Source organism: Anguilla rostrata, chromosome 9 (assembly GCF_018555375.3).
Source record: "Anguilla rostrata isolate EN2019 chromosome 9, ASM1855537v3, whole genome shotgun sequence".
Taxonomy (NCBI): Eukaryota; Metazoa; Chordata; class Actinopteri; order Anguilliformes; family Anguillidae; genus Anguilla; species Anguilla rostrata.
In genome coordinates, this window is record NC_057941.1 from 47354325 (window position 1) to 47380646 (window position 26322).

Here is a 26322-nt window from a genome sequence, read left to right on the forward strand (position 1 = left end):
GTATGCACATGAAAAACGGTCAACAGTAGCAGGTCGTTCTTTGAATTTGTCGCCTCCACCGTGTGCTGTGCAAAAATCTGCTGGAGAAGGACAAAGAGTGACTCATGAGTAATAAAGCACAAGCAGCAAATGAACAAATAAGCTAAATAGCCAGACCGACCATAAAAAGCAGTTGGAAATTAATGAGTGCAAATTTTGAACAGTTGCAGAAGTCAGGTTGCAGAAGTCAAACTGAATTCTACTTCCAATGAAGCCATGATACTCACCCCTGAGTGATTACGTGTTACGGGGGCGGGGCATAGGCTCACCTGACCCTAGCTTTCGCTCAACCATTTCTAGGTCTCCAGACAAAATCGATGTAGTGTCATCAGATAAATTAATCAGATCACAGGGGTATTACGAAGCTACCCCGTCAATGGCAATGACTCCATGCCTTATTACAATCTGTTTGTCTTAAATTCTTTTTTCTTTTTTTTCTTTTTTAATGCCTCGGTTCTTTTCCTCTCCCTGTGCCATTTCCCCCGTTTAGCACAGTGACACACGGAACATGATGCAGCATTTATCTGCACTGTGTGCAGTGAGTCACCCGCTCTCGGCATCATCGCCGGCTTGTGTGGGCGGGAGAGATGCATAGGCTCGGCTTGAGGAGGAAGATAATACACCGAGCTACAGTAAAATGTTCAGTGTCGATCTAACTCACACGGAGCTGTTGTGAGCCTGAAGTCAATGAAACGCACTCTATCAGAGTAAAAGCATACTCTATCGTAGTTGATTCAACACTGAACATTTTACCCATACGTATAACACCATTATATCATGCACGTAAATGCACTATGCGACTTGCTACATTGTTTCCTGGCGACAAGCAGTACAATACGTCGTCACAGAAAATAAACACAAATAAATGACATGAAGTACTGAAATTTTTCTTCAGTATTTTTTTTATTCATACCTCCATTCTCTACTTCGCGATCCGTAAATCCTTTTTTTATCAGCCTCATATCTCCCCGTGGATAGAAACCTGCGCACAGCACAGATTTGTCTGCATACACTGTAAATATACACAACATATACATACAGTACATATGTATAAATATATTTAAGATTCATACATAGAGATCAAAACTGTTCTAAAAAACATATATTAGGATTCTTTATGCACATACATCAGTTAGATAATGCCACGACACTCTTGAAGAACATTTTTGAGTTTCTTTTTGTTGTTGATATTTTGTTGACAAGATATTTTTTCCGTTCTTGTGTGTGTGTGTGTGTGAGGTTGGGTGTACCACATTCCCCTGGTTTCCGCATATGGAGTCTGGACGGATGTGAAACTAGAGGTGCTTTCCATGAAAGGCAGTGCCAACAATTAACGAGTTACCATAGATACACGCTGCTCTCTCTCCCACCAATCAGAGGTTTAGCATGGCATATGCACGGAAATGGCAAATGCATTATGAATAACATCTTACTGAACACAGCCTTCATTTTGTATAATCTGCATTATTGTGACAATTGATTTATTTGGTTTGAACAACATAAACAGTTTGAGTTGGTTGGTTTGAGTGTTCAATTTCATGGTTTATAGTTGCTTTTGAAAAAACATACTTTAAAAAATGATAATAATGCTTTGTTTGCTTTAACATTCAGACTCTTTACCTTTTTCTTAAACATTGAGACAAGCTGACTGACTTTTTTATTCATTCTCTGATTAGCATAAAATCTATTACATCATTCAAAATTTCCAGAATCCTGATTGGTCAGGTTTGGGCAGAAATGGATGGAGTGTCATCTTCAGTTCTTTAAAACTGGCATGCAGAGACTCGATCTAATGTATGTCAGTTTGGTCATGAGACCGAACAACATACAAAGTGTTTGTCACTTCTCTAGCTGATAATGTAAAACTGACTAGGAGGCTAGGCTAGGATACTCTTCCAATGTGGTTGGTTTTATAGATCAATGATCACATTTCCCCCATATCAATATCATTGCTGAAGAGCAAAATCCTCTCAAATGTAACAAACTAGCTCACATTTTACATTCCAAGTTATAGCCTGAATCATAGTGACAGTTTGCAAACAGATTGGATTAACCTTTTATAAATCAATCAATCACAATAATGTGTCATTATGTTTGCATGTATTGAGCTTGCCACATTACAGAAGTCATAATTTCTATAAAACAGAAACATTTCCATCACAGCCAATCAAAACCCTGGATTCATATTGTTAAAGTAAATATTCAGTAAAAGGGCACATTATCCCTTTCCAAATCTCACAGTCATTGACATTGCTCCTGCAGGTGCTCCACCGTACACAACATAATACCTTTGGCCAAAAACAAATATATGTCCAAATATATCAGAAATAAACAGACTGTGTTATCCACAGAAGTGCAGTACTGACAGACAGATCCCAGGGTGGCTTCACACAGTACACAACATATTGTTCCCTTGACATTCACAGATATTGAAATGAATACAAAAATAGACTGGGTTTCACACAGAATCAGCATGTGGGGGTAGACAGTGTTGAACTTTCAAAAACGTTTAAACACAAGCAGCACCTGTAACAGTATTGAAGGAAATGGAGGAGATGGTAGTTATAGTAACTGTATGGAAAAGCGTATTCATGCTAATGGTGCATCTGTGAGGGACAGTAAAAATGCAAATAGATGACACACAAACAGCAATATATGATGATTCAGTTATGGCGATGCAATGAGCTACATTTCTGAGCTTTGATGGCAAGTTAAGCTTCATTATCAACATTATTACTCTGCTATCTTTCTCACCACTTTCCAGTTTTATAAAATGCAGTAAAGCTTTGAGACGGGGCCAGGAAAGCAGAGATAATGGGCAGTATATGCATATCAAGTGTGTGTGAGACTGCATATTCCATCCGGTCATATTAAATTGGTTCATGAGATGGGTTTTTACATTTAATGCAATGCATGATGGGAATTGGAGGCTCTTAGAGAGCCAGCACATGAACACTACACATGACTATAGTTTCTCATATACCCCCTCTGCACTGAAACACTATTGTAACTGCTGTGTGCATTGAATGATACCACAAACTGATTATTATGCAAACGATGGTTAACACACTTCACAATACTGTCATTGTGCAGCTTTCAACATGTCCACATGCCATGTGTGTTTCTTCAGTGTTTAAGCAAAAGTGTGGTGAACTTCACTTCACCAAGAACACTTATTTTCAAAAGTATACACACTAAAGTTCTCAGTGTTAAATCAGCTGAAACAGAGTTTATATGAGCCCAATAGGGACCACATGCACCCAGTTAAAAGTACCCTATTAGAGTTGGTTTTTACACTGAACATTTTTTCTTTTCTGTGCACAGAATACTGGCATGAGGGGCACGGGGGCCATTTGCAAAATCAGTCAGTAAAAACATTCAAGCGCAAGGTGCATACAGACCCATAAAATTCAGGCTCAGAAAGTAAAGGTCCTCCTCAGTATTTCGTTCCAATCACCTGGATTTGCTAATTAGCATAATTCTTCAGCTAGGAGGTAGAACTAATTAGTGAAATCAGCTGGCTGAGTTCATGGGTGGAAGAAACACGTGGCAGGACTTCTACTCTCTGACCACCTCTGGGTGTGCAAGGTGTTCAGACAGGGCAGTATACTACCACAGGAATAGTCAAGTGATATACGATGTGTAGGTCTCGAGAGTGAAGAGAGAAGATGCTGAATTATGAGCAATGAGCTTCACTGTAAGCAATAACAGTGAGGAGACTGAAAAGCATAACTGTGTATTTAAACAGAGATGAGGTCACATTACCTGGAATGTGGCATGTGGTCTCAGAGTTCGAGGTTGTTAATGTTAGCTGCTTACAGACATTCAGACTGAAGGGGCAAAACCTCACTGTTGTTTTGATGAAATGAAGTGTGGGCGCAGTGCAGTACTTTCGCAGTATTGCCAGATTGCAGGATTGCGCATTGGCTGGTTGGCTGTGAGCTGTAGCCGGGACATGGCAGGATATGGCTAAACTGAGCACGACAAAAGGCAGTTTGGCTGTTACGTCTAACATGCTCGGGCTATGGAGTCAAGCAAAACAAACAAACATACTACGTTTCCCATGATGCAATTAAAAAGACACGGCGTGACGGACAAGTCTGAGGATGTAGCCGAAGAAGCATGTTCTTTCACCCATTAATTCTTCAACATTCCTTGGGCTCCGTTAATTTATTTTTTTAATACGCTGTACATAGATCATCAATAAATATCTGCATCTCTTATATGTGTATACTTCATATATTCTTTTCCAACTTAAAAGTCATTTCAATAGAGCTATTCACAGTTTTGTAATCAAACATTCTCTGAGTAACAGTTGCCCCACATTGTCCAGCTGCAGCATCCCTTTAAAAAAAAAATAATAATAAAAATAAATAAAAAAATTTGCCTCATCCCACACCCCATCCCCCATCTCCCTGGTTATCAGTCAGTTTCTGATATTGCAGAGAATTTACACATTTTGGAGGAACTTCCACCAAAACGGCCAACTCTTAAAACTGAAATTTTAGTCTGGACTCAATAATGCCCCCTGTTGACCTTTCAGCAAGACCTATATAAAATGCTGGCAAAAAGTTATGTGACCACATTTTCACACATAAAGAACTATTACACACTTCATCCTTGTTTTCACTCACATGAAGTTTTTACACTGATGTATGTAGCACCTTTCTCTGTGGCATTATACTGATCAAACAGATTCATATTGTCTCTTCAAACAAAGAATACTTCAAAAATAGGTCCTTACTCACAATTATGTGCGGACCTCACTCAGGACCATGCAGTACTCCAAGTTAAGAGTACATTCTGCTTAGGAACTGATTTATAACTTGCAAATGCAGTGACACTTTTTCACGAATATAAAAAAAAACAAAAAAACAATGGCCGAATAGGTTAAGAGTAGGTAGTTACAATTACATGGATTAAGACTGCAATACTTAAAGTAGGACAAAATTATTTGGGGAACAACACCCCAAAACTTAGTAAAAGAAACTGAACAAGTCACAAATAAACAGATTGTGCCACTGAACTTTTTTTTTTTGAAAGACCTGGCCCTTTAACACTAGGTGAGTTACCCGCCCAAAATAGGGGATGAGAATGAAAATAGTCAGCGGATGGAGAAGAGACATCTCATCTCAAAGACAGGGTGCGTTTTCATATCATCAGTCCCCATTCATTGTCCCATGATGCAAGGCAACAGTATCAGTGAACAATGACGCTGTTGGGTCTGTTTTACCGATGCATAGTTTGAACACTCCTAACAAAACATTCTGACAGCTTCACCACATTCCGACAGCTTCTCTAGCTTCACAATACTGCGGAGGGAGCTTCAAATTTTTAGGGGGAAGCCCACGCAATTGTAGCTTTCATGATTCATGGGGAAGGCTCTTTGCAAAGCTCCCAGCTTACAGCAGCTGACAAAAAGTAGACACTTTATTGCTGGTAAAGTCGGCATTTCTTCAACTCAAACCTAAGTAAGAAAACAAAATCTTCCTCACATTCCCCCTCCTGGTTTTGTCAGCACTTTCCAGTATACAGTCCCAACTGTCGCTGAGACAGATGGTCCTGTCCAACAATTATTCTCCAATTAAATACTAGGGACAAACCTCACGTCAGGGAAAAAAAAGGTGTAACCATATATCATGATTAAATGAACACAGCGCCATGGCACATAGCTATCGGGGAAACCAGCCCCCGACTCTCCATGTGGACCTGGCAACAAAACAAGAGCCCTGTCAGCAAAGATCAATTCCAATAGAAAAATTATAACTACACATAACTACATATATATATATATATATCTCTGTGACTCATGTCTTAGAACTTAAGCTCAGTGCATGTGCATACAGTTTGATGCTCAATGAGTTAACCTGGTCCCAGAGTCAACACTGGAGGTAAGGGATACTGCAGCTCGTGACTAGGGGGACGGTCTATCTGGGAACAGTCAAGGGAGTGCTAGAACTGTGGGGAAATAAAGAAATAAACCCTGCCCTTGTCTGTTTTCGACGTCATTCTTCCGAGACAGAGCGAGCAGGAATCCAAATACAAATCCTCATTTAAAAGATTTTTTTAAATTGCATGCTTTTGTTTCTTTTTTTTTCTTTGTTGTTGTCATGGTCACTGATGATTGGACTCCTTTTTTTTAGTTTTCTTTGTACGCAATTAAAACTTACGGTATGACATTCTAGAACAGAGAGGGGAAAAAAAGATAGGATTTTACGCCGAGGTGAAGCACTGCCGTCTTCCTCGTAATGCCTCAACGGTGACAGCGCCCCACTTCCTGTTCAGGGTGATGGCGCTTCCTGCCGATGGTCTGGTGGGTGACGGCAGCAGCAGAATCCCCGCTATCCCATCGGTCCAGTACAGGTCGTCCCTCATTTGCACACGTGTCCGTGTCAGTATTGTCATATTGCACGCCGTTCCCCTCTTGGCCATGGGCTTCGCTTTTTGTCAGTGATAGCGGTTCCTTTTTTCCTCTGTTTCTGAGCTGTAGTCCCTCAAGCCGATGCCCTTTTGGAGGTTCAACAGAGAGTCTTTCATCTATGAACACAGGGAATCAAAGTCAGCTCAGCTGCTCCAGGAACACCCTTGGGTAGAAGTCACCGTTATATCCACCACACAGAAAATAACATTCAATACAATCATTATACACAATCCATAACGTTACAGAAATGCTTAGAACATCCATCCATCCATCCATTATCTATACCCGCTTATCCTGGGCAGGGTCGCAGGGGGTGCTGGAGCCTATCCCAGCGTGCATTGGGCGAGAGGCAGGAATACACCCTGGACAGGTCGCCAATCTATCGCAGGGCACACACACACCATTCACTCACACTCAATGCTTAGAACAAGCTTACATGGGATGTGTAACTAAATAAGCAAGAGACAATATCAACAAAGCAGCATTACTAATGAACTATGAAGAAATCCCATTCCATGTAGAACTACATCCCTAATTAATGCATTAATGGCATATGATAATAAAGCCCGATCTGGAATAACTCAGGGGCCACTTAATCGCTGTATAAGAGGACTACTGGGCTAGTAGCCCATCCGGATCGAGTGGGAGTCGCAGGGCCAGCTCTGCGGCTCACGGCGGCCTACCTGATCCAGCAGCAGGACCGAGGACTTGATGATGGCCCTCCACTTCTGCAGCTCGTCGTCGTGGTAACGCTGCTGCGACTCCAGGATCTGCGCCCACTCCGTCTGCGTCTGCGGCAGCCTGCTGCGAGGACAGAGCACAGCGCACGGTCCCTGAGTGCCGCTGCGGTCCTTACGAACTCGCCAAACCGTATCTCCGACACGGGAGCTCGAAGTCGCGAGCTAGGAATGTTCCGGCAGTTACCTCGTAGCAACTGTTCGTAAAATGGCGGCTGGCAAGAAGCCATTGCTAGCTCTGGCACTTTCTGAGCAGCAAAAGCTTCAGAGCTACTTTGTAACATATGCTGTTCGTTGGGGACAGCAAAAAAAGATCTGTAAAACATATTTAGGAGTTAAGTACTGTTACTGTTATTGTGTTTTGCAACATTTCAGCCATTGTGAATGATGTCGGTTTCCTGCTTGGCAACTAGGAGTTATGAATACCCAATTTTTTTTTTTACTTGTAATTTCGAGTTAACAAGCTGTTCCCAGTGTATCTTTCCTGGTCAGAAGGTCGTAATTACAAGTTTCCGAGGTATCTGGAATGAAGCATAAGATGTCCTGCTCCTGATTCACCGTAACTCCCCCGGAAGAACATGACTCATACGCTATCTATCCTAGCGACAAGCTACAATACCAAGCGTGCCAATTATGAGCGTTCCGTGCGGGCCGAGCTGCTCAAAGTGTACCGAGGTGCCCGATCACGTTATGGAAAAATGCTTCCAATAAATGTCTGCTCTGACTCTGGTCTACAGGGAGACAGTTATTACGATCAGTCCGAACCATTAACGTAAGATTGCCAATAATATCATTTACCTTCCAGGGTGGAGTACCAAAGGTCTACTCGTAAGTATTATGGCTGCAATAAAGAGGAGCCTGTAGTGCTCGTTAAGCTGATCATTATGTGGGGACACTTGCCTTGTGAGCTTGTAAATGAATGTAAGCACTACAGATTTCTCCTCACTCCTATGTGGCGGAGTGATGCAGTGGTCCTCAGTAATATGGTGTAATGTGACACAAGTGTGCGTCCACACAAAGCCATTGCGACGTGACATATTATTCCTCTGCGTAGTGGTCCAGGCATCGCAGTGTGTAGAGTACGGCCATGTATTGCATCCATTCATCCATCCATCCATCCACCCAGCCATCCATTCATTCATTCATCCATCCATCCATAAATCCATCCATTCACACATCCATCCATCCATAAATCCATCCATCCATCCATCCATCCATTCATTCATCCATCATCCATTCATTCATTCGTTCATTCATTTATCCATCATCCATTCATTCATTTCTTCATATATGTAGTGATGCAGTGCGTTACCTCTCGTGAGGTCGTAGGCCCTGCCAGGTGGTGAGGCTCTGGGTGGTGTACTCCAGCATCCACAGCTTATAGAAGAGCATTATGTTGAGGAAGACCAGCAACACCAGGCTACAGGAGAGAGAGCGTGCTCCTGTTAGCACACACAGCAACAGACTCTTGCGAGCTACCTACTGCTACAGGGCAGGGATTCGTGCTGGGTTACTAAATAAATGATACCATGTGACCTCTGACCTCTGAACTGTGGTTATGGTTTGTGAGAATGGTTGCGGTGGGTTGCTAGATGTGGAAAATTGCTTTATATAAATAATGGTCTCTCTCTATGGTTCATATACTCACAAAATGCATTAGCTGCACTGGTTACGTTGTACAAGCTGTTGTTCTGACATGCGTTAAAAGCCTTTTGCATTTTGATAATTATTTGATTATACTGTAATAAGGGGTTGGTAGCAGAAAATGTATTTTACCCATTACATAGTCCTGCCAAGCCCCCATTTAAACCATTATGGTTATCAAGAAAGGTGAATACCTTATACAAATCCTGCAGGAAGCCATTAAAGAGAAAGGAGAAAGGAGTTACACACAGAAACAAACACGCAAAGTACAGACTGTGCTTCTTTTTCACAAAGTGTGTGTGTGCGTGTGTATGTGTGTTTGTGTTTCTGTCTCCCAATGTCTGTATGTACGTGTTTTTGTGTGTGCGTGTGTATGTGTGTTTGTGTTTCTGTTTTCCAGTGTGTGTGCGTGTGTGTTTGTGTCTCCCAATGTCTGTATGTACGTGTTTTTGTGTGCGTGTGTGTGTGTGTTTGTGTTTCTGTCTCCCAATGTCTGTATGTACGTGTTTTTGTGTGTGCGTGTGTATGTGTGTTTGTGTTTCTGTTTTCCAGTGTGTGTGCGTGTGTGTTTGTGTCTCCCAATGTCTGTATGTACGTGTTTTTGTGTGCGTGTGTGTGTGTGTGTGTGTGTGTGCGTGTGTGTGTGTGTTTGTGTCCCTGTGTGTGTGTGTGTGTAAGTACATACTGTACGATGGTCCCTAGGGGCCAAACTCACACAAAGCTGATGATGAGGAGGAGCTTGGAAACGCTGTACAGGGCGAAGCCACCGGGGACGTGCTCAGGCATGTGTCTGGTCTGTGTGGAACCTGCAGGCCCAGAGCAGACTGATCAACAGACGTGTACCACAGACAGGGGGACACCACTGAAAACTGCAGGCATGTACTGCCAGTGCTGGAAGACCACTGTGCTGCATTAAAGGTTTCCCCATCCTCAAGTTCTCAACAACAAGACAGAGAGCTCATAAAAGAGATAATGATCAGACCATACAGGCCCTGTGGAACGAGCACTCAAAACACAGACACGCACACAGACACACACACACATTCCTGAACTGGATGTCAGTACATAGGCTCCACAGTCAGAGGTAGACGGCAGTTAAGTTTGAAAAACAAAAGCAGATCCTGTGCAATGTCATTTAACTGTTCAAGGTAAAACAGAGACATTTTAAATCAGGGCACAGCTACAATGGAAGGCAGTAATTTCATGGGAGTTTTGTAATGGTTTTGGGTTTGATATGGTGAACAGTGTCTGTACCTGCCACGTGTTTGATGCTGTGGATAGTGTCAGTACGTGTTGGGTTTGATGCAGTGGACAGTGTCAGTACCTGCTGGGTTTTTATGTAGTGGAAAGTGTCAGTATCTGCTGGGTTTGATGTGGTGGACAGTGTCAGTACGTGTTGGGTTTGATGTGGTGAACAGTGTCAGTACCTGCCACGTGTTTGATGCGGTGGACAGTGTCAGTACGTGTTGGGTTTGATGTGGTGAACAGTGTCAGTACCTGCCACGTGTTTGATGCGGTGGACAGTGTCAGTACCTGCCACGTGTTTGATGCGGTGGATAGTGTCAGTACGTGTTGGGTTTGATGCGGTGGATAGTGTCAGTACCTGCCACGTGTTTGATGCGGTGGACAGTGTCAGTACGTGTTGGGTTTGATGCGGTGGATAGTGTCAGTGCGTGTTGGGTTTGAGGCGGTGAACAGTGTCAGTACCTGCCACGTGTTTGATGCGGTGGATGACCTCCTCTTCCTCGGGCGTGGTGACGGTGCTCAGGGCCTCGTCCAGGTGTTGGGCTCGGAGGTGAACGTGCGGCCGCTTCCTGCGCCTCGCCGTCGCCGTCCTCAGCGCCTTGGCCTTCGGCGACTGCCGGTGCGGTTCTGTAGCCGCCGCCTCCGCTTTACTGAGCTCCAGCTCTGTGTGAGCGCGGACAGCGAGGGGTTAACAACGACCCCCACCACTCATAATGAGAGCTGGGGTCAGCTACCCCCCAATTCAGTCAGTTGAGAAAATGACCTGAACTTACATTCATTTAATCGAAAACAAATCCTCTTAGAACATGATGAAATTAAAAAATTCACGAACAGAATTTCGATTTGTGTCCCGAATTGCTCTTAACGTCCAACTCCAGTTCAACAGTCAGAGAATAATTCTAAACAAGTACACAACAGCATATTGTCAGATGCTGGTTGATGGCAGGCAGTTTTCAGAGGCTTTGGCTGCCCACTCAAACAGAGACATCAGATGAGCATTTCTAACAGGGGATGCCACATTGGCAGCATCAAGCCGGAAAAACACAGGGTGCTCTCTCCTGTGCCAAACAATAACAACAGACTCTCGCCTCATTGAATGTAAATAGAACACACGGGGAGGGACCTAGGGACTAGAGTGCCACCTACAGGTTTATTTTATAACAAAATAATCAACATAACATTTTGTGATGCAGTTCATTATTGTCTGGTTAATTTTGTCACCTTGGCAGGTGAACTTGTCTAGGTGCAAAGTCTCACCTAGATGCCTGAAGTACTCATCCAGTCCGCTCCAGAAGTTTCTCTCGATGAAGCCTTTAACCAGACCCCAGGGCTGCTTCCTGTAACGCAGCTCAGTGGAGACTCTGCAACACGAAGGAACACGGTCACATGGTTAGTGATGTCATTCTAACGTCTGGAGTCACACGCCTGGACTCGATCAACAGACTCAAAATTCCAGTCATGAAAACACACCAGCCTGGATTCATTTAAATTAACTTTGATCAACAAATAAATCCAAACGGGACATTTTGTTCTTCACAAATTAGAGTTGGTGATCAACAAAGCTGCCTTCACAAACTGTGACATTCACTGAAATTAATTTCTATTTCAAAGGAGAAATGTTCATTGAATCTGGGCTCATGTGTATTCATTATGGTACAGGAACATGCTGGTATTCTGTACGTGCGCGTGTGTGTGTTTGTGTATGGCTATCGCACAGATAACATACCTTTCGTGACAAACATGTGCGTGAGACTCACCTCAATCGGCACTTGTTCTTGGCCACCCGAGTCAGCATGTAGCGGTTGAGGGTGTAGAAGTAGTCGTGGTAGGGGACGTCGTGCGCGATCACCTCTGCGTCAATAATGTAGCACTCACTCTCTTGACTGGCTTTGTACAGAGTCTGCAGACAGGGGGAAAAGAAAAACATGAGAATCATTTACAAATTGCTTCAACAGAGCCAAAATGGCTGCCCTTCTAAGTTCAATAACAGGTGGTCCATTACGATTAACAATGTGTTAGGTAATTAATAGTGATAAAACTAGGTTTATGATATCCCTTTGGAAGAGATACAGTGAATCAACAAAAATGCCATCTTAAAACACACTCACAAGTGTGCGTGAAGAGAGGAGTTGACGCAGTTTCAACAGAGCCAAAATGGATTCCATTTCCAAATTCAATAAAAGATGCGGCATTGGAAATATCAGCACTACTGAAGCTAAAATAAAGTAATGATCTAGTGCAGAAGCCCTATGAGAGTGAAGAAAAAGCAGACTCACCTGCGTCTCTGTGACCGTGGCAGTCTTGGGGGCCAGTGGGTTGGTGAGGGAGATGGTGTACATGATCTCACGCATCTGGTTCCCCGCCTCCTCCTTCCTCCAGGGGTGATACACCACATCTGCACGGGGGACATCATCACCATCATCATCATCATCATAATCAACGATTGTTTCACAAGGAAGTCATTTTGAGATTAAAACCTCTTAAATGAGGTAGTCCTGGCCAAGACAAGGAGGGGCAATGAAGCAGAAGACACACAGTACATAAAAGGGCAAACACAGATGCCGCGATAAAACTACAAACACTACACACAGCTAAGAGATAAAAAGCACTTATTGCAGAGTTTACATTCTTTTCTACATCCCACCAAGGCTCAAAAGTTTTATCAGAACATAAGACCTCCTGAGGCCCAAAATCCCTGGTGGCGCCTCTGCTGCTGAGGCTTACCCGAGAATCTCCTCTGCTCCAGGAAGTCCCTCATGAACTGGGACTCGGTGAAGAGGATGTCGTACAGCTTGTCCACGCTGAACTTGTACACCTCGTTGATGTACTGCTTCCCGTTCAGGTCCTCCTGGAAGGCCTGCACCTCTCCTGCTGGAGAGACAGAGAGAAGGGCTGGAGAGGGAGGCAAAAGTGCGCCCCCTGCTGGGCGTGTGTCCACTTACTGATGATGCAACTGTAGTGGGAGGGGAGGGGCTTGTGCTGGTAACTCTGCTTGAGTGGGAGGGGTTTGAGGTGGTAACTCTGGTTGAGTGGGAGCGGTTTGTGGTGGTGACTCTGGTTGAGAGGAGGCTTGTGGTTGACTTGTGGGTGGGAGGGTTGTGGTACCTGTTAGAGGGCTTGGGGGTGACTCTGGTTGGGTGGGAGGGGCTTGTGGTGGTAACTCTGGTTGAGTAGGATGGGTTTGAGGTAGTAACTCTGGTTGAGTGGCAGGGGTTTATGGTGGTAACTCTTGTTGAGGAGGAGGGGTTTGTGGTGGCATCTCTGTGGTTGGGTGGGAGGGGCTTGTGGTGGCATCTATGTGGTTGGGTGGGTGGAGTTTACAGGGTAGGAGATTGTGATAGGGTTAACTCTGTGTGGTGGATCAAACGGAACTGATGTCATAATTGTTGAAGGTGAGCAGGTGCTGCTGGTAGCTTTGTTCGGGACAGTGGCAGAGCCCAACCCTTACCCTCGTCGTGCGTCTCGGACGAGTCGCTGAGCTCGGTGGGCAGGTCCTCGTTGTCGTTGAAGTCGAGCGAGGGCGAGGGAACGGGCACGGGGATGCTCAGCTCACGGCTCCTGTTGTCGGGCAGCAGGATGGGCAGGACGTCGTCCCCCGGAAGGCAGCTGCTGAACTCCTCCACTGGGGGCAGCTCAAACTGCAGGGAGGGTCAGTCACAGGGGCACACAGTCAAATGGGCCAACCCTCAGGTTGAAATAAGCCTCAGATATAATCCCTCACACATATAATGCCCTCTTGTGTAAACAATAATAAAAAGAGGCACATGGTTTACAGGCCATTAATATGGAGTTCAACACGGGGTCAGGCTTGTTATTAATAGGGGTCTACAAAGGGTCAGTCTGGTTATTAATAGAGAGGTCAATACAAGGTCTGAATGGTTATTAATATTAAGTTCTACAGGGTCAGACTGGTTATTAATATGGGGGTCAACACAATGACAAACTGGTTATTAATATGAAGTTCCACACAGGGTCAGGCTAGTTATTAATATAATGGGCTACAAAGGGTCAGGCTGGTTACCACATTGCTCATAGTGGATTATAACCCTGATGTCATAGCTTTCTCAGCCTCTTATTTCACTATTTCGGTACACAATTTACACAATTTCATGAAATCAGATTTTCTCCAAAGATTTCCGGTGCCTTGTTAAACAGAGCCTTGTTTTTTGGAACAGACCAGGAGACCCAGGAGGACCGCGTTCGGCACCCGCGGCGATGGCACGCGCGCGCCCCGTGCAGTCTCCGGGGGGGCGACGGGGCGGTTACTCACGGAGACGGGCGCCTCGCCGCTCCCGGTGGGGGTGAGCGCGTTGTTGTTGTTGCTGCCGCCGAAGGCCTTCTTGGCGGGCAGCGGGCTGGCGTCGGGCTTGGCCTCGGCCACGCTCTTGGAGGAGTTGTCGTTGACCTCGTTCTCCTCGGCCGGGATCTCCTCGCAGTACCTGCACCACGGGGAGGGGCAGCAGCTGTATTTCAAGGTTATCGGCTCCGGGCCCAGCGCTGATATTCTGATGAGCAATGGCGATGCGGGGCGGGGCTGTATTCAGTTCAGTAGTGACGGGAGGAGGAGTTGGAGCTCTGCTACTCACTGATATTAACCAATCACGGTGGCTTCATGTGGAGAATGACACCTTGTGATCGGTTGAAATAAGTCAGTGATTGACAGATTCCTGGGGGTAGATGGAACATCAATTCTCCCATCACTACTGTTCAGATAGAATACATATTTGAAATGGTTTAACTCTTCAGATGTCAGTAAAATTTCAAAACGTTCCTACACTTCCCTGAGAATTTTTCTAGGAAAAAAAATGTTATTCATTTTAGTCCTATGAAAAAAAAAATGTATATGCTGCTGAAAATAGATCTTTCTTTTAAAATTTCTGGCAATCAGAAAACAATTGTACTGGTGTCTAAAGGGTAGCATTCAAAATAATAATTTGACCCAGGTGTGATTCTCTTTGGTGCTTCAATAACAGTGTGGACAGTGTTGTCATGGCGACGATGACAATGACTGCGATGATTATGATGACAACAGTGTAACAGAGACAGAACACAGTCAAACTGCGTGCTTATGGACAGGGTACTACCTCTTTTGACCACTGCACAAACGACAAATAACAAATGAATGTGGTACGAAAACACATTCCAGGACATTACGACCCGAAGAATTAATAGGTACCAGGCAGACAGATGCCAGAAAGATGTGCCGCCATTTTGCAATTAGAATCAGCACATTTAAACAGACAGGACGTACACAGAGAGACAGTTTCACAGTACTGGCCAGGAGATAAAAGGGCCAGAACTGGAGCGGAGTCAAACCGGACCGTTTCCGGATCTGCGGTGTCGATTTTCCTGCGCTGGGGGGGGGGGGGGGGACTCACCCCATAGTGTTGAAATCGTCGTCCGGCGGCACGTAGTCCTCGTCATCGCTGGTCAGGCCCAGCTCGTTCCCGTAGCACTGGTGGACGAAGTGCCACAGCTCTTTGGGGCACAAGGGCTGTCGAGGGGCGAGGGGGGAGAGAAACCAATTAACACCAACAGAGAGAAACGGTCCATCCATCCTTTTACTAACAGATCATGCCCAGAAAATACATCAGTAACAATAGCCTGATTTAAGTGTACAGCACAATGAACAGCGTTCTCTGTGAAAGGGTATGACTGCCCCTTTCATGGACACTTGACCTTGAACTGTTGACCATAACAACCTTTTCATGGTTACCACAAGTGCAAGACTGCAAGACAACAACTACAAGGCTACAACTACTGAAACCCAATTTTGTTGTGCGAATAAAGATTAAGATTAACTGTGATTTTGATTATGTGAATATCTTTTATCATCCTGTTTTCATGAATTATATTCTATTATTATTTAAAAAATTTCCTTCTCTGTTGTGCATTTTTGCTCAGTCATGTCACACTCTGTAACTATATTTTGAAAGGTGCTATATAAATGAAATTATTATTAATAAGAATACTGGCCCTATCCTTCCACTAACATACAGTAAACCATCCTTGTGTGACTGGTACGCACTGGTAGCTGTAAAAGAGGGGTAAAAGGTCAAAGGTAATAGGTCAGGGTGAGCTTCCTGTCTGACTCACCTTGTCGAGCAGAGCATTCTGCCAGAGCCTGAACATCATCATGTAAGTCCTGTCCCGGGCCCCAAACGAGGTAAAAAAGTGCTGCGGAAGGGAACATGGCAAGGGGGCGGATGTTACTGCTATATTCCATGATAGAAACACAGACGCACAAAGACAGGGCTGCGTGGGACGTGTGGGTATCTGCGCCGGAGTTTTGAGACGATCCCTTACCTTCTCATTGTCAGTGCAAAGCTGGATGGCATTGGGGATGAGACGGGCTGTCTTCTCCTTCGTCATGGAGCAGATGTCTTTCAGCCGCACGGTCAGCTGGGGACACGCGGACAGACACACGGACAGGTCAGGGGAAGGAAGGAAACAGACCGCCCTGCAGCGCCACCTAATGGCTCCTAATGGCTATGGCTCCTGCATTCTCCATTTATTTCTTTTTGTATCTCCATGATTGAATGTGACCAGCTTATTACAGGTGGAATGGAGTTGAAACAGGGTAATTGTAGAACACTGATCTATATCAATACTATGCGATACACACATCGCTGTGGATGCCTGTGAATTCTGGGTGTTGCTTATCATTAGAACAAAGAAAGAACAGAAAATGCACTTTCCACAGTAAAATTGCGACCTCTCTATTTCAAGGCTATGCCACAAATCCTTGGGAATAAATGTTCCGAAAAACCGAAGATTACAAAGACATAAACGCAGAACAAAATGGCTCTTCGGAACAGAGTGGACTCTACTCAAATACTTCATGAAGGCCACAGTACAGTCCGCGTGAGGGCGAATCTGTCTCAGTGTGTGAGTCGCAGGAAGCAAGAGACGCAGCAGAAGAGAGGAACGGAGAGTGAGAGAAAGAGAGAGAGAGAGAGAGAGAGAGAGAGTGTTCAGGAAGCCAAGGCCATACCAGCGTTTCCCAACGGAAGATGTTGCTATAGAAACAGATCCAGTTTTCTGAGAGGTAGAGTCGTCCCTGCAGGAGGATGTCCCTTTGCAGAGCGCAGGAGTAGTCTGCCAGCAAGAGGTGAAAGGTCGTTACCAAGGAGCCACAGCTAAGGTCGACCTCTGACCCTCGAGTCTACAGTGCTCTCCCAACAAAAAAACCTATCCACTTTTTTTTTGCTAATGCAAAAAAGGCTAGAGTTACAGAACAGCTTTTCTTAATAAAATTTCAATTGAAGTTGAGTCACGTAGGAAAGTCCCTGACACAGCATCAGCATCTGCAGCACCAATTTTCTCATGAGCTATCTTAAACGTAAAGGCCACACCCTTCCTGTTTATGCACTCACACAAATTAGCACCCGAGGGGTGTGTGTGTGTGACACAGTAACAGTACATGACATTACAGGCATTTAGCAGACGTTCTTTTCCAGAGCGACTTTCAGGATGGCATTTACATTGCATCCATTTATACAGCTTGGATATATACTGAAGCAATGCAGGTTAAGTACCATTCTCAAGAGTACAACGGCAGTGTCCTACCCGGGAATCAAACCTGTGACCTTCAGGTTACAAGATCAGCTCCTTAACCATTACACTACACCACCGCCTGTCTGCCATCAGATATTAAAGGAGATGGTGGGCTGAACAAGAAAGTATAACATTTTCCGTCTGTAATTATGCACAGAGTGACCTTTAAACACCGCGCTCGCTCGCTACCATCCTGCAACCCACACGTGGTAACAACAGGTTAGCAAAAACAGACGAAACACCCACATAACGCCGTATGCTTATCTCTGACACAGAATTCACGGGTTCCTTCCTTCCCTGCTGTTTATATCTCTGCATTAAATTACAGGATAGCAGGATTACTGAGTTAGCCGGATAACTACGCTAAGTAAAACCCGAAATGGCTCCTTTTACTTCGGTCCATGTTCCAGATTCGGGAGGGTTCCGGGTTTTACTCGGCGCAGTTACCCAGGTAACCCGGTAGCCCTGGTTCGTGATACAGGCCCCAGATCTTTGTGATTCAGACAGACTGGGCAAGAAAGCTGACTGTAATAATGTGAGTCTGCAGTGGGACAGACTGACTGTGGTACAGCTGTGCTGCGGTCACCGTTCAGGGGAAGCAGAGGAAGGCTGAGGCGGGGCTGTGTGTGCCTGTCTGCGTAAAGTGTATCCGGCTGATTGTCCTCCCCTCTCCTCTGTGGTAAAGGGTAAAGTAAAGTGCCGCTCACCCACGATGAGGCGCTCTGAGTCGGGCAGCTGCTTGAAGAGCTTCCTGAAGTCCTCATTGCGCTGTTTATACGTGGGACTCAAGACCTGGGGGAGCAGAGTCACAGAGAGAGGAATACTGAGAGGGAGAGGGAGGGGGGGGGGCAACACACTCACACACACACACAAACATGCCTACACACACACCTACACACACGCACGCACACACACACTCACACACGCAAACACATACATACGATGCCCATGCCCCAGAGTAAGATGCACAACATGCTGGTTAAAACACCTCACTGCCACCCCCCCCACCCCACTTTTTTTTTTTTTTACACTCAATTCCGCTGACAGATTCTCTCCACTGCTGTCACATGCACAACGGCAGGTTTCAGAGGGGCCCATATCTGCAGCATGCACAGCCGGCCACTGGAGGGCGCCCTCCTCCTCAGAGGGCTGGAGACCATCCCACGCTGCGCCCCTGTCTGTGCACAGCACACTCCCGGCTCTCACAGCCAAACATCTTTTCAGAGCACTTCAGAACGTGAGCCAAACTTTGGCATGGAGTGTGACCAATCAGAGAGAGGTTACCAGCTCCTGGCCCCGCCCCTCCGGCCTCAACGGCAGAGCCGGAGAAAAGAAAGCACACAGCCACAGGGTGGCGCTACACACACAACACTGTCAGCCTGAGGCTCAACCCCAGCAGTGATGGCCGGACTGGGACCAGGCACACAACTCCACACTCTTTGCTCTACTTTTTAACACCACACAAAGTTACTATACTCCTCAGCAAACGTGACAATTAAAGATCATAATCATAACACAACATTATGAATATTGAAAACCTCCCAAGTGGAACATCAAATCAAATCAATCAAACCTGCAAAGACCTCCCATGTTATGTGTGTTTAGCCGCTTCAAATAATTGTCCAATAGCATCTTTTTTGGAACCATGCGAAATATGTGCTTAATATTTCCTGCTCGTTAACTATTTTCTCCTCCTCGAGTTGGAATCCCCGCGGTAGTTTTCGAGTCAGAGCTGTGCCTCGCACACTTGCACAAGCATGCGTGCGTGATCCTCTAATACAGTCCCCTGAAAGCACTCATCTCTATTCTGTCATACACACCACATGTGATGTCTCACTGATGGCAAAAGGTAGCCCACAGGCACCTACTGGGCCCTGTGAGAAACGAATACAGTGGTAACTTAAACTGAACCCACCACACCGCTTGGCGCAACAATCAGTGAATGACAAAACGCAGCCCAGGGCTGAACCAGCCATGCCAAGACCATAGCTGCCAGACTCCTGTCCTGCCAGGTTATTGGCTGTGCTCCAGCACTTCAGTGACTCATTCGAGCCACCGATTGGCTGAAGAGCCCGCCCACCTTTGTTTCCTGGGCCTAAATTGGCTGCTGTTTAAAAAAAGACACTGCAAATACCTGCGGGCACTACAGCCCTCCAGGACTTGAGGCTGGCACTGCTGGTTTGGACAATAAGGTGTGGAAGGCAAGAAGGAGCTCAGAAATACGTCTATTTTTGCTTCACATGACCATGGCCAGGGTTGGACATGTGCCATCTACTTAATATGAGAGGCCTGAAAGAGTGATTTCCTTTATAGAGGCCTCAGCTGTCAGCTTATCTGTGTGACAGGACAGAGCTCGGTCACTCCTGATTGGTGGACTGCAGCAAGCTCGGTCACTCCTCATTGGTGGACTGCAGTGAGAGAACAATGCTGCATTCTTCTGCCCGTGCTGGAGAAAAGATTCCCAGCTTTAATGTGCCTGCTCATTAATGTCTTCCCAGGACCAGAACGCTGTGGTTTGTGCTGGTTAAAGATGAAAGGACACACCATTACTGCACCACACACACACACACACACAGCTAATGAAATTATAATTACACAGCCCTTGAAGAAGTCAAGAGACGTGTTCAAAAGGTTCCAGGAATAGCATTAATCTATTTCAAAGCGAGGCATTCCTTTGCTCGGAGTCTGCACACCTCTTTGCACTAATGGCCCACAACGCCCAACAGAAATCTGAACGCAGTGACATCTTGAATGCAGGCTTGCGAACAGACAGAAATCAAATAAACAACCACAAGGAAGCCTGGCAGAAAAGTCTGTCACCTAGCACAAAGCAAATAATGTGAGAAACTATAACTGTGAAAGAGTAAGAAGTGCAGAGAAGAGAAAGAGAGAGAGATCTAGCCGGGTTCCAGCACCACCTGGCAGCTACATTTCTTTCCACAACTGTGGTTCAGCCCGGCCAGCCCCAAGCCGAGAGTCCAAATAGCCGATGATTCATGCGTTTGGGATTCTGGTGATCCGGTGCTGGCAGAAGCCCCTTTTTGGAAAAGGACCTGAGGCGGCTTCAGCTACCAAACCACACCCCTCCAACCCCCCCTCCCCCCCCCACCACCCTGCTGTGCCAGGACACTCACGGCCGGGATCTCCTCCGACTCCCTGTCCTCCCAGCCCGCTCGCGACAGCAGCACGGCCTCCAGAACGGCCTCCCAGTCCAACTGCGCGTCCATCAGCGCTTCCATGGCGACGACCTGGAAAGCCGTGTCCCGGAAAGCCCTAACCCTCTGAAAAGCGTTTCTCTGAATTCCCCCCCCCGCGCACCAAGATTCCAGCCCAGCCCCACAGTCCGGCACTCGCGAAACCGCGACGCCCGTTGGAGTGCCGCTCCTCGCCGCTCCGGCCCCCCCGCTCAGCCGTTCTGCTCCGGCAGCAGCCGCTTGTCCTGCAGTAACCCCCGGCGACACGTCGTTTGTTATCGCGCCTCTCTTCAGAGGGGGTGGGGTGGAAGGGGGGGGGTGGGGTAGCCTGAGGGCAGAGTCTGCTCTCAGCGCTCCGTCCGGCCGCTGAAACTTCCTCACCGCCGAGAACACGTCCCCCCCCTGCGCAGCGGCGACTCCGCGGCCGGGGAACCGGCAGCGTCCTCGAAAGCCCAAGAGCTTGACTGAAGGCACCCTTAACTGCCCTGACCACTGCACGGCGTCTCAACCACGCTACACTCCAAGATTCCAAGATTCCACAGCCCGGAGTGTGTGTCTCTCAGCTTAAGAGTGCGAAAGGCACTGGAGGCACGTGCGTAAAAGAGTCCGTCCTTGTTTTCCCAGGTTTTCGGAAGAGGGAGGGATCGGATTACGATGTTGCAAGCGGGAGCCGCCGCTCTCAGGACGGGTGCCCACCTGGGACGCCCCCCCCCCCCCCTCTGCCGTTCTTGCAGCTGCCGCGCCCCTATTTTGGGGCGGGAGCCCTTTCCTATCCAGAGACGACGGCGGCGTCAGCGATTGTCACACGGACAAGAACGCCCCACCTAAATTTTACCCTTTCCGAAGAGGCATGAGCGAGCGAAACAGAACAATAACGATTGACATCCGCGGGGTCCGGTCCGAGCAGATGGTCCTTACGATCCGGGGAGGGAACCGAACGGATCGAGTTAAGAGCTGGCGACAGCCCCGAGCGTCCGGAGCATCCGCACTGGCGCAGCCGCGTTTGGGCACATCTGCATCCACAAATCGAATCGCCGTAACGTCATCAAGGCCAAGTTAAATCAAAAGAAGGTTTCAGAACATCTGTGGCCAAAACTTTCAAAAAAAAGCTTTCAAGAACATCCGTTAGCAGGACGCCCACATTCGGGGGGTCCGCGCTGAAAGCGTCGCTTGTCTGTTGAGAGTCCCAGCTTGCCCGCTCTGTGGAGACGTTTGGTCTCTTCTGCAACAACACCCGAAAAAAGAATGCTCCAAATCCATAGAGAGAGCAATCACACTCTGCGCGGAACTGAAAAATGAAAAACTGTTTAAAAAAAAAAAAAAAGAAAAGAAAAAAAGAACATCAGGCGTGACTGTGTCACAGTTCCAGAGTCCCGCCTCCCCTCTTCTCCTCTCAGTCGGTGCCAGAACAGACGCAGTCCGTGCCACTGACCCTGAGAGTATGGCGTCGTCCCTGGTAACAGATACAAAACTGGCCCCAAAAACCGACGGTTACACATTAACCACAGGGCAAACAGTTAGCGCTGGCAGCGACTGGTACCCAAGCGTGCCCGTCCCGTGGAGGCAACGCGGAAATCGTCCGGTCCTCTCCCCGCCCCCCTCCGTATCATCTGCGCGGTGCTTCTTAGAAAACAACTTTCCAGGAGCAGTGTGGTCTGGGTGGAGTATGCGTGTGTGTGTGTGAGAGAGAGAGTGAGTGAGTGAGTGAGTGAGAGTAACAGAGAGAGAAAAAGGGAGAGAGAGAGAAAAAAAGAGGGAGGGACAGAGGGTAGGAGGAGACTCAGTAAGACTAGTTTCTTTCTGAAGCACACTTTCTTCTGGGCCAACTGGAAGTCGGCCTGTGTCGAAACCGAGACCAGGCTCGGGAGTTCACCATCCGTTGCAGCCTCCCTTTCAGTCAGAATAAGTGCTGATATGGAGTGCATGGAGACAAATCTATCCAAACCTGCTCCACATAATCACCCACCTCACGTGGAGTCCTCAAACTCTTACACGCACAGGAAAAATTCAGCATTAAATTAAATGTATTATACCCTGATAGGGTGTGTTTCATCTAGTTAGGACTTACAAGCGTCAAATTAACACAGAACGTTCAGCGGCGCGGACAGGAACCGTGATATCGGTACAAAACGAGACACAGCAAGCCCGCGTTGTGAAACTGAGCTCCTTCTGGGCTCTCAAAAAATTCTAAGCAATGTCTGATGCTCTTTCAACACAGTGAGGTTTCTGGCTTTACGGAGGACATATTCAATTCTCCCAACGCTGCTGGGAAGAGGCCCAAAATGAATAAATAAATAAATAAATAAAAGTGAACTGACCACGTTGAAAGCAACTCGACATAGACAACTTCTGGCTGATCTTGGCCACTGATCTCGAGGTGTGGCCTCGGTTGCTCAAGACTTCCGATCTTGTGCCTTTTTTATTTTTTGGTGACTTTGTATCGGGAGGTTCGGGGGACGAGAGGGACGCTCACAGAGCAGGCCTTTGTTTCAGAGGCTTCCTCAGAGTAAACACTGTAGCCGGGGCCAAGGCCAGCCCCTCCTCCTCCTCTCTCTATCTCTCCCTCTCTCTCCCATCCTGGGGTGAATGAACTCCAAGCTGCCTCCTAATGGGATGGGGAGGGTAGAAGGAGGAGGGGGGGGGGCTCTCATGCCATAACAGTGAATCACAGCAACAACCCCTCACCTCCCTCCTCACCCCACACACACACAGTCTCCTCCCCCACATGCCTGTCCGCATACACCACTGCCTATGGAGCATCAGTGTTTCCTCTCCATCTCCATTACCGTGTCTTCTTCAACCCCAAATTTTAATGTTTTCATTCTTTCCCAAATTTGGAACTTCCGACTTCAATTACAGCCCTATTTCCCTGTTGCGCAATTCCTCCGTGAATTTTCTATCGCTGCCTTGGCAACAGAACCCTTTATGGCGAGAGAGATACGGCTCTTATAACCTCATGCCATGGCTCCCGCCGCGGCTTGGCACTTCAGGGTGAAATTCTCATTGGCCTCTGCGGAGCTTCTATTAGCCAATCCGATCGCCCGAGCGAAGCCATTTGTTTCACTTAGCCCTGGCTGTTTAGCCGTAACTCGCCATGGTTGGAGACCTAATCAGAACAGCGCACGCCGGCAAGTCATGGTTGATGGCCCAGGCCGGATTCGCTACCCGCGCTGGACCTGCCAGGACACAGCCCCATCTATCAGGCATTAACTGGCACGCAGGGCACTGCCGCCTTGGCACAGGCCGCTTATTACACCACTCTGCTTCGAGGAAACGAACCAAACCAAGAGAGCACGGCCAGCCCCTTTGCTCTCTGCTCCAGGTCTGTGAAGTCCAGAGGCCAGGAAAGTAAGAGTTCTGCCATGTGTTTCTTCCAACCGTGAACTGAGCCAGCTGATTTCACTCATTAGCTCTACCTCCTGGCCGAAGAACTGTGCCAATTAGCAAATCAAGGCGACTGGAACAAAATGCTGGGGAGGACTGTTACTCTCTGAACCTGGATTTTCCACCTCTTCTCTGACACTGTGAGGACAGGTAGTCACTGCAGACAGGAAATGACTTCAATTATCCTCAAGCAGAATGCACCTCTTTGGCTCCCAACGAAGTCACTAACAGAATGCAACTGATCTCTTATTCCCTTCCCTGAGGATAAGGATTAGGGTTGATTTCCTTTAGAATCCAGTCAAATCAGGAAATTAATGGCCGTTCGATTCCTATATTTAAAAAATGCTAATCGTACTCCACAAGGATTTATTCAATTAATGGCCTGTATTTCACTTCCATTTCGGTCCAGTCGATTTAGGAATGGAATTGCCCCTAACCCTGCTACAGACCTGCAGACACTGCAGAGGGATCAAACCGCAGTTGCTGGGTCCACAGACTCGCCCCGCGGGTGCGGGAAAAATTCTGCGAGGCACAGGGGGGGGAAACAGAGGTTCCAGATTCCATTTTGGGGGGGGGCGAAGGGGAGGGGAAGGGGTGTGAGTCACAAGATGATTCAATTAGCCGTGTAGCGCTGATCCGTTTAACAAAAGGCGGCGCGGATCGTGAGAGAGCGACACGGGCCCCCAGCGACCGGACCGCCTTCCCACAATGCCCCCTTTATGAAGGGAGCCCAGCTTATCTGCCGCGATGCTATTGGAGGCCACAGCCGGATCAGGAGTTTCCCAAATTCAACACCCCCGGGCCACAAAAGAACCCTCCCCCCCCTCTGTTTTCTCCAAAAACAAAATGTTTCATTTTCCATCGGTAATTGGGAGTTTTACAGATACTGGTAAAAACAGAATGTCCCAGCCCCGTGACACATCCAGAGCTGATAGGAAACAACACTCGAGCCTCGAGAGTCAATCAAAAACTAACTTCATGCAAAAGTGCAATTCAGTCAAGCAAACCAAGATGATAACAAAAACCATCTGAAAAATGAAAAATAAAGTGGCTTTGAGTTTTGGCGACTGTAATGCACGGTTTTAGTGCAGGTTGCCAGATCTCGCAGCCAACATGGCTATTTCTCACTGACTGACATCGTTGAACACGAGGTAGTAAACATCCCTGACCCTGTGAACTCAGCAGATTTATTTGGGTTGGAAGTCTATCAAACGCTAATAGTAACTGTGGCGTTCCAATGGGGAGAGGGTGTGTCGTTTCAGTGTTTACAACTTTAGGCATTTTCCACATCAACATGTTATACAAATCTGCAAATCTACAAATCTCAAATCTGCATCTGTCTGGAATTCTCTTTCTAAGGGGAAATAATACTGTAAACTGTTTGCAATTTCAATTGCTTTTGACTTTATTTCAATGGTTCTCTCTAAAATAGCAGGTATGCCAATAGGTGAAAAAGCTATGAGTTGGCAGTATACTGTCACACCTATACACCATTAAGTCTTATTGAGATCACACTTCCATCATTCTGAAAACAAAACCAACAAAAAAACTATCGCTCTGCTTAAATGTTTATTCATCATGAACCAAGCATGAAGTGAAAATCCTCAAGGAATTCTGCTATTGCTGGCATTTTCACTTGTTTTTTTCAGTGAGGAAAACAGAGCCACTTTGCACACAGAGGTTAATGCAGTTCAAGAATGTGATTTATGTGTTATTGCACACTGAGCTCTGCGCGACATGCCCGGTAGACCCCTGAAGAGGGCGCCAGTGAGCATGCTGGCAGTGCTCAGCGGTCATATCCAGCCCGGATGGAGAAGCAGTGCAGAATGCAGGCTTGGGTCGATGCCTTACCCGCTGCACGTTTCAGCACTGTCATCTGTCCCATGCTTGCACGCATGCACACCCAGACACTCGTCTGATTCGCGTAAACACCCGCCTGTCTCCCCAAAAGGGAATTCTCCATTCGCTTCTGGTCATGTGCTCTTTTGGTTGGATACAGAGCCATGTCATTTTGTTGTTGGGGGAAAGGGGTGTGTGCGGGAGTGGGTAGCAGACCTGGGTCAAGTATGCGTTTAAAATATTTTAACACTTTACTTGAGGA

At 46.8% G+C, this 26322-nt stretch overlaps 1 protein-coding gene across 6 annotated transcripts in view; it reads right to left on the reverse strand.

Moving 5' to 3' along the window:
• Nucleotides 1–1560: 1560 nt before the first annotated feature.
• Nucleotides 1561–26322, reverse strand: part of gramd1ba (GRAM domain containing 1Ba) — a 131532-nt gene continuing 106770 nt past the window's right edge. For 4 of the 6 annotated variants that reach the window (XM_064352541.1, XM_064352540.1, XM_064352544.1 and 1 more), the window contains 16 exons: nt 18351–18435; nt 17081–17184; nt 16393–16488; nt 16183–16263; nt 15465–15580; nt 14357–14525; nt 13535–13724; nt 12811–12957; nt 12363–12481; nt 11844–11986; nt 11344–11447; nt 10549–10749; nt 9557–9647; nt 8510–8617; nt 7144–7264; nt 1561–6576 (listed from right to left, as the gene is read on the reverse strand). In XM_064352541.1, coding sequence (XP_064208611.1) covers nt 6487–6576; nt 7144–7264; nt 8510–8617; nt 9557–9647; nt 10549–10749; nt 11344–11447; nt 11844–11986; nt 12363–12481; nt 12811–12957; nt 13535–13724; nt 14357–14525; nt 15465–15580; nt 16183–16263; nt 16393–16488; nt 17081–17184; nt 18351–18435 — 1965 coding nt within the window. In that variant the 3' untranslated portion in view covers nt 1561–6486. The remainder of the gene's footprint in view (nt 6577–7143; nt 7265–8509; nt 8618–9556; nt 9648–10548; nt 10750–11343; nt 11448–11843; nt 11987–12362; nt 12482–12810; nt 12958–13534; nt 13725–14356; nt 14526–15464; nt 15581–16182; nt 16264–16392; nt 16489–17080; nt 17185–18350; nt 18436–26322) is intronic. The other 2 variants (XM_064352543.1, XM_064352542.1) reach the window with 2 other exon arrangements.